Source organism: Myxocyprinus asiaticus, chromosome 45 (assembly GCF_019703515.2).
Source record: "Myxocyprinus asiaticus isolate MX2 ecotype Aquarium Trade chromosome 45, UBuf_Myxa_2, whole genome shotgun sequence".
NCBI lineage: Eukaryota > Metazoa > Chordata > Actinopteri > Cypriniformes > Catostomidae > Myxocyprinus > Myxocyprinus asiaticus.
Window position 1 is genome coordinate 24,066,957 of NC_059388.1, and position 16,318 is coordinate 24,083,274.

The 16,318-nt window shown below is 40.7% G+C and overlaps 1 protein-coding gene across 2 annotated transcripts in view; it reads right to left on the minus strand.

The window, feature by feature from the left end:
• The window catches only part of LOC127434905 (protein O-mannosyl-transferase TMTC1-like), a 61,227-nt gene extending 48,477 nt beyond the window's left edge, over window positions 1-12,750 (minus strand). For both annotated transcript variants that reach the window (XM_051687970.1, XM_051687972.1), the window contains exon 1: window positions 12,350-12,750. In XM_051687970.1, coding sequence (XP_051543930.1) covers window positions 12,350-12,645 — 296 coding nt within the window. In that variant the 5' untranslated portion in view covers window positions 12,646-12,750. The remainder of the gene's footprint in view (window positions 1-12,349) is intronic.
• Window positions 12,751-16,318: the final 3,568 nt, after the last annotated feature.

Here is a 16,318-nt window from a genome sequence, read left to right on the forward strand (position 1 = left end):
AGAGCAAAGAAACCCGTATATTTGTGTATTCTTCTGGTGTGGATTTGTAAGTTGAGTGCATGTGGATCTGTTGCGTGCAAGTGTGGATCGGTTGCCCATAGTTCTCTTTCTAACATTCGTTCGGTATCTCACTATGGGTAATGTCTCGGGTGTGGACAATCCTGGAAGCACCAATAACACCCAGTCTGTCAGTTGACAGACCAATCGCAGCGGTGATGAGGGAGTCCCACCTCCCCATATAAACCACTGTCATAGGTGCCTACTTCATTCTCATTCTCTTCCACGTGAAGATCTTTGGAAGCTATCCTCAGCAGGACTCGTAAGAGGTGGTCACTTAACAGTTCAGGTACGTCGCAGAACGCAGCTGTTCTTTTTGCGAGTATATTCACTGTCAAACTCTTTCACTGTTCACTGTTTTCTGCTGTATTATCTTGTTTTCTTCGGGTGGCGTGAATCAGCGTGTCGAGGCAGGTTTGCATTTTTTTCTGCTGCGTTTTGAGCTGTTATAGCTTCTAGCTCTACGGCAAAAGCATTAACAGAGAATCAAGTGGCACGTTGTGGTGAACTGCTTCTGTGTTCTTGAGTTTGGGTTCTGTCATTGCAACTGTGAGCTCACCGAGCGGCAGAGCGAAGGAGAAGGATCCCTCCAGTTATGGATCTATGATCTCGCCGAAAGATTCCCACCCGCTATGTATCGCCTGTCTGGGGGTCAGGCATGCACAGGCCACACTCGCTAATCCCGAGTGTTGCCCGCATTGTTCCCATTTCGTACAGAGAAAGAAAAGGAGGGTGCGGGGTCCAATAATTAGGATCCCGATTTTTCTCTGCTGCCAGCGGAGAAAGACCACCCACCCCATCTGCAAGGAGCTCTCCATCGACTGGCCATCACAGCAGACTGGCCAGGGTAAAGAGAGGGATCTTCACGACAGCAAACGGCTGCCATCTTGTGCTGACCCTGTAAAACAATTTATTCCAGCTGTACCAGCGTGCATCGCGGAGATGCGTCAGTTTTGGGACTAGCCTTTTTCACCTGTTAAAGGTTACTCTACACTTGATGTGCAAGAAATGAAGGATCTGGGGATGTCCAATCCCCATCCAGTCAAAGCGTCAGTGGTGAATCACATTCACCCTGACCGTCTGGCGTTTTTTTCATCTGCTTCCACTTCATTGCCGGGATGGACGGAGAGAGTGTCGGCCTCCATTTACCAAAAGATCTACCGATTTTCAGCCCTAGCTGTAAGGGCCCTTAATGCCACCTCGCTCCTCACAGCATATCAGACTTGAGTTGATGGAGGAGATGGGCTGACAAATTGATGCGGGGGCACAGGATGCAGCGTTGTAGGAAGAGGTCTGCGTTATTGTGAATCTTAACCTATCTACGTCAAGAGGGGCTGTCCAGAGCTGCGGCTGCTGCATGGTTCTCGCATTTGTGGGCGAACGGGCTATTTGGCTCGGTCTGTCTGGCCTGTCTGAGAGGGGAGAAGACAGATTTCCTTGATGTCCCAGTGGATCTGAAACCCCTTTTCAGGGCTACAGTGTCCACAATGCGGCAGCAGTGTGATTTGAGGAAAAAGAATGGGGAAGCGTTCGATACCTGCCTTTGCCAAAAATCCACTGCTCACCCCCCACAGCCATCACATTCTGGGTTCACAACCCTTTTTAGAGGTGGACAATCTGGTTTTAGAACCCAAACCAGGCCTCCCCAACCACCCCAGCAGTCATGGCAGGGAGGAGCACAGCTGAAACAGCCCCAGCCAAGAAGGCTTCTTTTGCGGTGGTGGCAGCCAAACATCGTCCGTCTAATCCTCAGGGGAACAAGAAGAGACGGGCGGCCTAACCAGTGTTCTGGTTCGGGACATGGAGTGGGTGAACAGCACTGGCAGAGTCTCTGTTCTACTTCTCAAGAAGTGAGTTTGTTTTCCACCCCTCCAGCCAAGAGGACTCAGAAGGGGAATCAAACCATAAGTTTTGTGTTACACTGTTCATACACAAACAATTTAATGGGAGTGTTGGCACCAGTTTCCCCAGTGCCTATCAGTCTGAATTTCCCTTCTCCACCCACGGGGTCAAAAAAGAGAGAGAACGAAAGTCTGCACCAAAATATATGTGACAAAAATAAAAATCTCCTCTGTGCATCCAGGCAGTAGGCCAAGGGCACAGCAGTGTGTGAAAAGAAATCACAAAATAATACTGAACACCGGATTTTAGAGGAGGAAATAGCCAATTTGCTGAGCAAAAGAGCAATAAGGATTGTGCCGCTGGAGGACAGCCGTCAGGGCTTTTACTCCAGGTATTACGTCATCCCCAAGAGAGGAGGTCTCCATCCCATTCTGGATTTTTGAAACCTCAACAAATACCTCAGAAGGTACAAGTTCAAAATGCTCACGCTCAAAACACTCAGTTTATGCGTCCCAGAGACTGGTTCACGACAATTGATCTGAAGGACGCATATTTTCATGTGGGCATCTACCTGTCACACAGAATATTCCAATGATTTGCCTATCAGGGAATAGCTTATGAATTTTTTATGGTGCCTTTTGGACTTTTATTGGCACCGAGAGTCTTCAGCAAGTGTGTGGAGGCATCACTAATGGCGCTGAGGTTAACAGGTCTCAGGGTGTCTGCTTATCTAGAAGATCTACTGCTGTATGTGCCATCACGGCAGCAAGCAGAGATAGATACGAGAACATTGGTGTCTCATATAGCGAATCTGGGATTCAAAATAAACGAGACAAAGAGCTGTCTGATGCCCTCACAGGAAATAATTTATCTTTCTCTCATTATGGGCAATGCACTTTCCAGGAGCAATTAAAACAGGGGCAGATTTCCTGTCCAGGGGGAATTGTCTTTACGGAAAATGGAGACTTCACTCTCACGGTCTTGGCGAGTCCGCCGATTTGTTCCATTTGTGTTTACTTTCTCTTCATGTGTTTCAGGTGCCACTGGCTCGCGGAATCAGCATTTCCATGGGAACCCTGATTGTCTCCATGGGAATGCTGATCATGCCAACTTTCAGCTGAAGACCGGAACCTGACTGTGGTTTGTTTTCTGCCTATATTTACCCTTCACTGTTTCGTGTTCATTACTAGATTGTTGTTGTGTGTTTAGTTACTCACCACTCTCTCTCTGCCCTAGTCGGTCCTGTTGCATGTTTTCTGTATTGGTTGCATCTTACGTAGTCCCGGACTGTGGTTACCTTACTGTTGGTTGCATCGCTTGCCTTGACACTTCACCTGAGTATTCCTCATTGGTTATTCTTCTCCACTGGATCTGCGTTCCACACTACCACAATGCACACAAGCCTACGAACACACTCTCCATCTCCACACTGCAGTCGTTGCCGGTCTCCATCATGCATCGCCAGCTCTGCTGTATTAAAGTCTGTTACTTTGCCTCCATACTTGGATCTTTGGTCTCATCTCTGATATTCACCCTCAGGTGGTGAGTCAGCTGTGGGTGAGATACGGGCGAGCAGCCTTAGATCTCTTCCCATCGCACAAAAATGCTCATTGTCCTTTGTTCTTCTCTCTGGCGAGAGACGGTGCTCCTATGGTTGTGGATGCTGTAGCGCATCCTTGGCCAAATGCACTACTTTACACATTTCCTCCACTGAGTCTGATCATTCCAACTCTAAAAAGAGCAAGTGAATATGGTCACTCAGTCATACCGATCACCCCAAACTGGCCGGGGAAACTGTGGCTGGTGGAAATAATTCAACTTTTGTACACCCAGCCTTGGCAGCTCCCACTGCGTAGGGATCTCCTGTCACAAGTGCAGGGGAAATATTTCACCTCATCCCGGACTGAGTAGCTCTTTGGGCCTGGCCTGTGAGAGGCTAAATTTGAGTCTCACGGGTTTACCCCCCAGGGTGATTGAAATGATTCAGAGCACAAGAGCTGCTTCAAGGCACTCCGCATATGATCGGAAATGGGCTGTGTTTGAGCAGTGGTGTGCACACAGACACATTGTTCCATTTTTATGTTCAGTGGCAGATGTTTTGTGTTTTCTGCAGGAACTTTAAGATAAAAGCAGGGCCTTTTCTACCGTCAAGGTTTATCTCGCTGCCATATCGGCTTGTTGTGTGGGAATAGACTTGAATACAATGGATCAACACCCGGTTGTTTGCAGGTTTTTGAGGGGCGCAAGACATTTGAACAGGGTGTCAAAACCACTGGTTCCGTCATGGGATCTGTCCATGGTCCTAAACTTGCTTTTTCAGCCTCCCTTTGAGCCAGTTGAAAGTACAGAATTAAAGCTCCTTTTGCTAAAGTCAGCTTTATTATTGGCCCTAACAACTTCAAAGCAGGTTAGTGAACTTCATGCTTTGTCAGTTCATCACTCTTGTATGCGCTCTGCAGTAGATTTATTGAGAATATCTCTTAAAACAAATCTAGACTTTGTGCCTAAGGTGAGCGACTCTGCGCTCAGCTGTAAGCCAGTGGATTTGCCGCCTTTTTTCTCATCAGAGGACGAGCAGCTTCACTGTTTGTGTCCAGATCATACTCTACGTTTGTACGTGGAAAGAACGAAGGCATTGAGGAAGAGTAATCAGCTTTTTGTTTCTTGGGCTGATTCTTGTAAGGGCAGACCCATATCATGACAGCACCCGTCTCTTCGGGTAGTAGAGTGGGCTATTATATTAAGTTATAAATGTCTGGGGCTGTGAGCTCATTCTACCAGAGGCATGGCTACCTCGTGGGCTCTGTTTAAAGGCATTTCAGTCCAGGACATTTGTGCAGCTGCGAGTTGGGCATCGCTTCACACTTTTGTCAGATTTTATAGACTGGATGTCACAGAGCTGTTATTGGCTCATTCAGTCCTTGGTATGGGTAGTCAATCTGTCTGTGTAAAAAAATCCAAAAAAATAAGCACACAAATCAACAATAACACAGTGAAGCATAAGCGTGTTATTTTTTTCATTCTTTGCAAATTGATTGGGTGGGTGTACATTGGACATTACAAGCCGGTTGACAGTCTACTTCAGACAGCATAACTGCAATATAGGAGTTGGCTATATCCCATAGTGAGATCCAGAACTAATGTTAGAAAGAGAATTTTAGGTTACTCATGTAACCCCAGTTCTCTGATAACAGGAGTGAGGTATCTCACCACACTTACCTCCTTGCAGTTGCATGGAGAAGAGATATATGGAGAATGAAGTAGGCACCCATGACAGTGGTTTATATAGGGAGATGGGACTCCCTCATCACTGCTGTGATTGGTCTGTCAACTGACAGACTGGGTGTTATTGGTGCTTCCAGGATTGGTGCCCAAGGCGTTTCTCATAGCGAGATACCTCACTCCTGTAATCAGAGAACCGGGGTTACGTGAGTAACCTAAAGATTCCCGTGTTCATCTGTCGATCTGTTGCGTGAATGTGTTCTGGCCACTCACGATGATCAACATTGCGCAACTACAGATGCAGAAGATCCCACGCATTTATGTGCGGAACCCACAAAGCTTTCATAGGATATTTAGTGGAGAAAAGATAGAAATACTTTTTATTCCCCTAACAAATGTAGCCAGTTTGAATGGGAACGCCATTCCCCCACGAAATTCAATCCGGGAACTCCGTTGCCCTGTGTTCCCACCTATTTCCAGCCCTGTGAACAACAGGACATTTTGATGGCTGTTTGCTTTCTATTTCTGATATGTAATGCTGAGCACCACAGAATCTTATTGGTCCAAAATCCCACTCAACATAGCTGTATATTCAACATCTAATAAGTTCTGATTAGCTACATGTGTTACATTGTGCAGAATTTTTGCTTTGAGTGTCGCTGACATTTCATGCCTGAATAGGACAAGGTGTAAAAGATGCTATAACCAGTAATTACTTTTCTAAATGAATGCTGTTTAACGATTCTAAGTCTGAAAAGAATGGCAGAACAAAAGCTTACAACCTATGATGTACAGTAAATACATTTCAAAAGAAATGATATTGACCGTGTGTTTTTTCTTAGGAAAAAAAAAAAAAGAGCAAAAGAAAGATGAGCAAGTGAGCAAGAGAGAGAGGTGTGCACGGAATAATTAGCCTTCGGCAATGCAACTTTAATGAGGTTCCATGGTCACCTTGACTTAATAGAGAGATTGCATTAAAATTTAGTAAGAGCACTAGATGCAAAAACTGTCAACTCATCTCACTATAGACTTTATATTCTTTGACGAACTATGGGATATTACCTCACCACAACCCAATAACCTATCAAATTATCAAGGAAAATATAGAGATATTATACTGATAATACATTAAAGAAGCTTATAAATGGGGGAAGAAAAGTAACTCTCACCCTTAGGATGCTACCAATTTGAGTCAGTCTGTCAATTAATTTTGAATTGCTATGTGGTTACTTACCACTGTAGGGTGTTTTGGGTGGTTGCTTTCAGGCCCAAGTCATCTCCAAGCCATGGTGATATTCTGTGATATTCTGGCCCCAGATATGGCTGAAGTCTCTCAATGTACAGTAAATCTAGGGCATTTTTTTTTATACATTTAATTGACCACCTGGCGAAAACTGTAAATCTGAATGCTTAGTAAAGTATTAGCACACCTTTCTACAACAAGCCGCAAGAGATTATTTTTAGAGGGACCTCTGAGAGTGCATCATTTTTTATTCTGAAACGAATTTGTAAGGCTAGATGTCAAGTCTTGTACTTGAAGACCTACTTGGAAAGCAAAACTTTGTTACGCTAGCATAAAAAGCTGTCCATGAAGGTTGTGGTTCAAATCATTCAAAATGAGTCACTGACTACACCTGCCACTTAATATTTAGCTCCGAGTTTGATGTTCAGCGCTCAGTGTATGAGCGAGCGAGCGAGCAAGAGACAGGAAGGAATAAGAGCCAAAATGATGACAGTTAATGGCATGATGGAGGGAAAATAATGACACTGAAACAGTTTTTACATCTGCAGGCAATAATAAGCCCATGTTTGTTTAAAGCACATTGATTACTGTGATACGGAGACTCTACTCTCTACAGGAGAGCACGGAAATGTCTTCAAGGCTCATCACAGCCGAAAATAAAACAGCCAGCCATATGAGTGTAGAGTGTTTAGTTCCACCAAGCTGCATTATTAGGACATACAGCAATCAAAGAGCCATGGAAAACTCAAGGCCATCTCACACAGTGTCAGGCAGCCACTCCAAATGTTTTGGATCAAAATGAGAAAATACATTACAGAGATAGTTCACCCAAAAATGAACATTCTGACATTATTTACCCTCATGCCATTCCAAACCTGTATACTGTTAATTTTCTATGGAATGCAATTTAATTGTAGATTATTTCCCTTGATATTGTAATTACGATCATTTCTATTACATTCAAATACTTATTTTGTGGAATGCATATGCATGCCATATTTTTATTTTATTCTAGCTACACAAACTGAGAATTGTGTTCTTGAATAAATATTTGCATGGAAAACAGAAGAGTTATTAAAGTTTTGAATAAATTATACATTAAAATGCTTATTTTGTGGAATGCATATGCATGCCATATTTTTTATTTAGGCTACACAAACTGAGAATTGTGTTCTTGAATAAATATTTGCTAACAGTTAATACATTTTTGAATAAATCACACACAAGTGAACAACGCAACAATTCGGGAATACTAGGTTGTCTTTACTGGTATGCTGATAAACTATTTTAAACACTTCTGATTTGTCATTGCACTTGGACAACAAAATACATTGTGAATATAGCATATTGACACAATGGAAGTAGACTTAAATTGAGTGCTGAAAATAACACTTCACGATTAGTTAATTGCAGCAGTTGTCATTGTAATCTTGATTCTTTTTTCGATTAATTGTGCAGCCCAACAATACGTTTAGTGTTTTAAGTCATTATTGACGGATAATCTTGCCCTCCCACAAAGCTTTCGTTCAGCTCGTATTTGCGTGCAGAACTTAAAAAAGGTGTGTTTTTGCATCACTGACGTCAATGTACCATTTCTGAATCTGAAAGTGGGCTAGACACAAGCTTCAGAGGTCTGCACATATACACACACTGTACAGCGCTTTGCGCATGGGTCAAGCACAAGGAAGTGTAACTGAGCTTCTCTCATGAACGCCAAGGAGGCTGCAAATGTCAAGATTTATAGTGCAAAAAGGATTGACATTTTGGTCTGTTTCTCACCCAAAACTGATCGTATCACTTCAGAAGACATGGATTAAACCACTGGAGTCGTATGGATGCTGCCTTTATGGAGCTTGAATGTTCTGGACCCCATTGACTTGCATTGTATGGATATAATCACATCATATATCCTTGAAAATATCTTTGTGTCTGTTCCACAGAAATAAAAAAAACAAGTCATATGAGTTTGAGACAGCATAAAGCCCAAAGTATACTTCGGTTTTGATGTGAACGCTTAGACGAATTTTACTTTTAGGTTGAACTATTCCTTTAAATTTGGAGTCAGTTCTACCAGTTAATGTCAAACTCTCTGTGCATGTCTTAGAAAGACAGCTGAAGTTTCTCAAGGGCCTCAAGAGTGTCAAGTTGGCATCAAAGAGCAGATAAAAGACATGCCGAGATACAAGAGCAGCCCTGCCTGCAAGCTCACAGCTCTCTTGCGCGCCCTCTCTCTCTCTCTCTCTCTCTCTCACACACACACACACACACACACACACATTCCTATGGGCTCAAGGGTATTCTTTTTATCGGTCTCCTCACTCATACATAGGCCTACACTAACATAGTGGGGCACGAGCAGCATCCAAACATAGCACATGAATGATATGTATTGAGACATAGGGGTTTAAAGTTGTTTAGATCACAAGTTGTATAGCTGTCATATAGTTTTCTATCTAGCCCCCTTACTGTGAGTATTTATGTATTAAACACCCAAGCATCCACCTAGCAGCGCCCATGGCATAGCATCATGGCAGCGAATTCTGCAAGGGCAAGCACCATGCATAAATTGTTTTTTTATGCGCTAGAGGTCTATGCTGTGATTTATTGAGAATGTGAGACCAGGATATGTGTGGCTGATCTTAAAATAAAAAAGATAAAATACAAGGAGCAAATTATAGGCTGTTAATTGCCTGGCTATAAATACACAACGCATCCTTTGCAACAATACAGAACAAAGTCCTCCTCCACTCTTTGTAGATCACTCGTGGATGTTGCACAGTAGCAGAGCTGTCAGATCACCACGCCATATGAACCATGACATCATAGATGAGAGAGGAACGCCCACGCTCTGAATCGGGAGTAAAAGCACACAAGCTTATCCCAGATTGTATGTAACTCCTACACGCAACCAGGTCTGTTTAATAGCACAACTCACAAGTGTTTTTTGTAATGATAGCCACGTTAGTGCACTTTAGGGGGAAAAAATGCAAATAACTTCAAGTTCTCTCCGAAAAACTGTGCAACAAGTGTTCAGTGACGCTGTATGTATGTCAACAACTGCGCAAACATAAGACTGAAAGTTACCGCGGTAAAGATAGACTTTGATTGGCTATAAACCCGCTATGCGCTGTCGTAGACATGTAAATAATGTCACATTTTATTCTTCATGATTTGTGAATTCAGATGACATCATCCTCCACTCTGCAATCGGTCGTTTAAATTTTACGACTCTTCATTTTCTTATGCAAATAGCTCCAAAAGTTGAACACCTAGAAGACTGAAACTACTCTCATCTTGACCAGTCTGATTTGGGGATTTTATCACAGCAGTTTGTTTTCCTATCAACCCTTTTTAAGTCCATGAATCGGGACGGTGACAAATAAGCGCAATTCACTTTCACATTTCCAGCAAACACACAGTCTGGGTTCATGCAAATGTACTTGTTTTAGATAGAGCCTGATTTGTGAAAACTTTCACAATCACATTTGGTCGCGTTTGATTGCGTCTTACTGCTCTACCCCCACCGTCTTCAGAAATAATAGGAAATCAGCATATAATTCTAAAAACTGACCATCTTCACAGGACACAGGCTCGAAAAGACCTTGATGATTTGTGAATTTTTCACAGATCAGTTTTTGTCTCTTAACCATTTTTTGAGTTCTGGAGTCAACAGTTTACCTAAAAAATCTGTGTTATAGGATTTGAGAGGTCATAATTATGGTGGAAAAACACTAGTTTCAAAAAGAACTGGATTTGTGAAAACTTTACAGATTGATTTTAGTCATTTTAATGGCTTCATGCATATTGGCATTGTGCAAAATGAATTTTTTATGCCATTAAACCAATAAATGTCTTATAATTCTACAAAATTAGCACCTAGATGTGTCACACTAGGCTTAAATAGACCATCCTGATTTGTGAATTATTTCACAGATCAGTTATTGTCATTTAACCAATTTTTTGAGTTCTTGGGACAACAGTTTACCCAAAAAAGCCGAGTTATAGGCTTAGTGTTATAATTGCTCTGTGTTTTAGTCTTTCCCATTCATTTCCTATGGTGGGTCAAAAATGACCTGGAACACCATGAGTGTTACTTTGTCATGTGTCCTAAACTCACTGAATACAGTCCAATTTTTTTGTGTGTTCAGAAGGCAAATGTAGTAAAGGTAACCAAGCCTTGGCCCACTGAGATGAAGGATACCATTTTTATTAAAGAAACTAAATCAAAATGGGTCAAAAATGACCCCAATACAATATAGTTGACGTATCATTCATATAAAAATGTAATTTGTCAACAACAAACCAAAGCAATCAAACTGAGTGAAATCAATCTGTGAAAGTTTTTACAAATCCAGTTTTATGTGAAACTAGTGTTTTTCCATCATAATTATCATGTGTTTCAAGAATGTGACCTCTCAAAGCAATAACACTGATTTTTCAGGAAAACTGTTGACCCAAGAACTAAAAAAATGGGTTAAATGATAAAAACTGATCTGTGAAAACTTCACATCATGAAGGTCAATTTGAATCTACAGTGACCCGTCTACGTGCTCAGTTTTTAGGCCTTTTATTACTTATTTGGCTTATAACCTTAAATTTCCACAATGTCAATATGCATCAAGTCATTAAAAGGACTACAATCAATCTGTGAAAGTTTTCACAAATCCAGTTCTGTGTGAAACTAGTGTTTTTCCACCATAATTATCAGACCTCTCAAATCCTATAACACAGATTTTTTAGGTAAACTGTTGACTCCAGAACTCAAAAAATGGTTAAGAGACAAAAACTGATCTGTGAAAAAATTCTCAAATCATCAAGGTCTTTTCGAGCCTGTGTCCTGTGAAGATGGTCAGTTTTTAGAATTATATGCTGATTTCCTATTATTTCTGAAGACGGTGGGGGTAGAGCAGTAAGACGCAATCAAACGCGACCAAATGTGATTGTGAAAGTTTTCACAAATCAGGCTCTATCTAAAACAAGTACATTTGCATGAACCCAGACTGTGTGTTTGCTGGAAATGTGAAAGTGAATTGCGCTTATTTGTCACCGTCCCGATTCATGGACTTAAAAAGGGTTGACAGGAAAACAAACTGCTGTGATAAAATCCCCAAATCAGACTGGTCAAGATGAGAGTAGTTTCAGTCTTCTAGGTGTTCAACTTTTGGAGCTATTTGCATAAGAAAATGAAGAGTCGTAAAATTTAAACGACAGATTGCAGAGTGGAGGATGATGTCATCTGAATTCACAAATCATGAAGAATAAATGCGACATTATTTACATGTCTACGACAGCGCATAGCGGGTTTATAGCCAATCAAAGTCTGCATTTCAAACCGCAAACCATCTTTACCGCGGTCTGAAAGTTGTTGTCGTTTTTAAACATCTTAAGTAAAGGACGTTTATACTATTTTTTAAGTGTTGGTCGCTGTACACATGCGTCAGACGGACGCTTGAACGCTGCTTCGCGGCTCACGCCATTAGCGTTGCGTTTTCAAAACGGCGCATAAAGTTAAAAACGGTTCAACTTTTAAAAACGCGTCTACAAAACGTGCGTTTCGCGTTCTATTCCATTCCGTTGCGCTTCCTTTTGCTGTTTTGGAACACAAGAACGTGTCCTATGTGAACGCCCCCTTACGCAACTGTTTATATTTATTTTTTTATCAAATCATGAACTTTGAGCAATTATAACGCTTTTATGCTTAGCACCCTTATGAAATAAGACTTGTGACATGAGACAGAGAGCTATTCCCCTGTAAAAACTTTTAAAGAAACATATTTTATATATATATATATATATATATATATATATATATATATATATATATATATATATATATATATATATATATATATATATATATATATATATATATATATATATATATATATAACACAAAAATCTAAAGTCTCACTCTTAATTCAAACGCGCAGCAGTGCACATAGTTCAGATCAAAGCTTACGCTCTCCAGACAGATGAAGGACTTACTTGAAAGTGAGGATGCAGAGCGGCCGGTAGGATTTGTGGCTCGTGTTATCAGCCATCCTTTTGCCCCAAAAGTCATTGGTGAAGATGCTCCAGAGGGTGGACCCGGGTCTGACATCTGGATTGTTGGTGATGGCCCATATATCATCATGCACAAACTCTCCCCAGAGAGAGTTACTGTAGCAAAGCGCGCACACCGCAACCAGCACGGCGTACCGGAGCAACCGGACTCCCGCTCCTGACAGTCGCCGCTGCAGCGCAGGAGGAGCGGCTTTGGTCCCTCGGCTGTTCGCTGTCATGTCGGTCTGAGTCTCGCATGCTGTTGGCGGCAGTGAAAGATAGGAGACGCGTCCCGTGCCATTGCCCGTGTGTGGCACTGAACCTCTGACAGTGTATCGCCTCTGAAAGCGTAATATCAGTGTTAAATGTATGTGACCGCCTCCTGGCGCATGCGCGTGAGAGAGAGAGAGAGAGAGAGAGAGAGAGAGAGAGAGAGAGAGAGAGAGAGAGAGAGAGAGAGAGATGCAAATTAGTAAGAGAAAGAGAGGTGCAAATGAGACCATATTTTACCATGGTAACCATACTTTATAATGCTATAGTTCCTACAGTAATAGTTAATACAGGATTCCAACACAATAACTATTTTTCCATGCATTCATGATTACTGGATAAGGATCTTGAATAAATAATAATAATAATAATAATTTTACAGAGATTGCATTCACAAAGAGCACTTTCTAGGTGAAGACATTTTTTAAAAGCTGAGCACAAAACAATTATAGTTACTATAGAAATATTCCGGGTTCAATACAAGTTAAGCTCAATCGACAGCATTTGTGGTATAATGTTGATTACCACAAAAATGTATTTCAACTCGTTCCTCCTTTTCTTTAAAAAAAGCAAAAATCTGGGTTACAGTGAGGCACTTACAATGGAAGTGAATGGGGACAATCCATAAACGTCAAAATACTCGTTTCAAAAGCATAGGCACATGACATAATATGTGTGTTAACAATTTTAGTGTGATAAAATCTCTTACTAACCTTTTCTATATAAAGTAATATCCAGTTTTACAACTTTATTGTCATGACAATGTAACAAACTCTAAAACAACCGTAAAAACGACATTTAAAACAACTTTACAGCTCAAATAAATAATACATGAGTTTTAACAGAAGAATTCATGTAAGTGCTTTTATAAAATTATAAGTTTCACATTTCTGCTTTTAAACCCTCCAAAAATTAGCCCCATTCACTTCCATTGTAAGTGCCTCAATGTAACCTCGAGTTTAAAGAAAAGGAGGGACGAACTGAAATGACTTTTTGTGCTAATCAACATCATGCTACGAATGCTATTGATTGAGCTTAACTTGTATTGAACCCGGAATATTCATTGCCATGAATTTTCCATGCCTGGAAATAGCAATTTTAAAATTATTTCCAAATATTTCCAAGTTTTCAATGAACTTCGTTATAGCCACCTCAAGTCATCAAAATATAAAATTAAACAAAATGATAGAATGATTCTGAAATCTTTTTACACAGTTTCAAGTAAAATCCCATATTATGGAATTGCAGTAGTGTGGCATATTGGCAGACATTATGGTTACCATGGTGAATTTATGTAAGGGAGAAGAAAATGAGAATGTGAGGAAGATAATGAGTTACAGAGAATGAGAGAGACATGAATGCAAATTAGAGACAGAGTAAGCGCATGGATCCAGCAGCATTAAGACAGGAAATCAATAAAGAGCTTTGGGATATTTCACAATGATTGTAATGCCTTGACCATGACTCGTGTTCCCCTGCAGAACCATTTATTAGCAAATAGCTCTGGGTTTGGACTTGGTAATGGACCAGGGACACAGGGAATGAATCATAATGATAAACACACTTTTAAAAACTAACTGGCAGTTGAACATCTGGCTAATCATAATTTTATACAAGAAATGTTAAAATTGTCCTTTCAGGTGAGCTGTTCAAATACATCTAGTGTCTCCCCATGGTCAAATAACTCTTGCAACCAGATGTGAACTAATGACTGCTCATTAGGTTGGGGATGCCACTGCCGAATGCCATAAAAATTAAATTAGGGCCATCAATCGATTCGAATTTGCAATCGTATTAATTATACCATATGTCAATTAATTAATCGCATAACAATTTTTGCCAAATTAGGCCCAAATATAAATACAGTCAATATAGAATCATAAAACTAAATATAATATATATAATAATTCAGATAATTCAAAGACATTACATTTTGTGGCAGACCAGTAAAGTATTGATTAGACTGTACAAAAAGGTGTTATAACTGTACAGCCGGAGCTGCACTGACTGCCCCCTGCTGACTTAATACAGAATGTACCTTTGGTCAGGGGACAGATAAGGGTATAGCTGCAGACACTGCTCCAAAAAGGGGCGTGAGCTCCATTAAAGATATAGGGAACCCCTAACCTAACCCTTTCTCTAACCATAACCGTGAGTGGAAGTGACGCCCCCTTTTGGAGTTGACGCAAACCACTTTTGGAGCAACCCCGCCCCCACTTGGAGGTCTCCGTCCTACAGCTATACCTACTTGAGGGGCATGATAAATTGCGTTGTGTGTAATTTTTTTATATAATTAATCACACTGAATTAACATGTTAAATTGACAGCCTTAAAATAAATAAAAAAACGGCAAAAAATTACAGATATACCTCGGTCTGATCAAGTAAATGTAATAAGTCAATTAGAAGGGGAGATTTTCAAACTTAAATTTCAGTCTTTTCTTCACAAAGTTATCGTATGGCTTGAGAAGACTTGGAATACAGTTGTGCTCAAAAGTTTGCATACCCTGGCAGAAATTGTGAAATTTTGGCATTGATTTTGAAAATATGACTGATCATGCAAAAAACTGTCTTTTATTTAAGGATAGTGATCATATGAAGCCATTTATTATCACATAGCTGTTTGGCTCCTTTTTAAATCATAATGATAACAGAAATCACCCAAATGGCCTTGATCAAAAGTTTACATACCCTTGAATGTTTGGCCTTGTTACAGACACACAAGATGACACACACAGGTTTAAATGGCAATTAAAGGTTAATTTCCCACACCTGTGGCTTTTTAAATTGCAATTAGTGTCTGTGTATAAATAGTCAATGAGTTTGTTAGCTCTCACGTGGATGCACTGAGCAGGCTAAATACTGAGCCATGGGGAGCTGAAAAGAACTGTCAAAAGACCTGCGTAACAAGGTAATGGAACTTAATAAAGATGGAAAAGGATATAAAAAGATATCCAAATCCTTGAAAATGCCAGTCAGTACTGTTCAATCACTTATAAAGAAGTGGAGAATTCAGGAATCTCTTGATACCAAGCCAAGGTCAGGTAGACCAAGAAAGATTTCAGCCACAACTGCCAGAAGAATTGTTCAAGATACAAAGAAAAACCCACAGATAACCTCAGGAGAAATACAGGCTGCTCTGGAAAAAGACGGTGTGGTTGTTTCAAGGAGCACAATACGATGTTACTTGAACAAAAATGAGCTGCATGGTCGAGTTGCCAGAAAGAATCCAATGCCACAAAAAAGCCTGGTTACAACATGCCCGACAACACCTTGACACGCCTCACAGCTTCAGGCACACTGTAATTTGAAGTGACGAGACCGAAATAGAGCTTTATGGTCACAACCATAAGCGCTATGTTTGGAGAGGGGTCAACAAGTATTGTGCTCCTTGAAACAACCACACAGTCTTTTTCCAGAGCAGCCTATATTTCTCCTGAGGTTACCTGTGGGTTTTTCTTTGATCAGTCATATTTTCAAAATCAATGCCAAACTTTCACAATTTCTGCCAGGGTATGCAAACCTTTGAGCACAACTGTACATTGCATGAGTCACTTTGATAACTTTTATGATGCTTTTTGTCATTTTTGCAGCTTTACAGCCACTGGTTGCTTTACTTTCATTGTATACACTGATAAGTCAA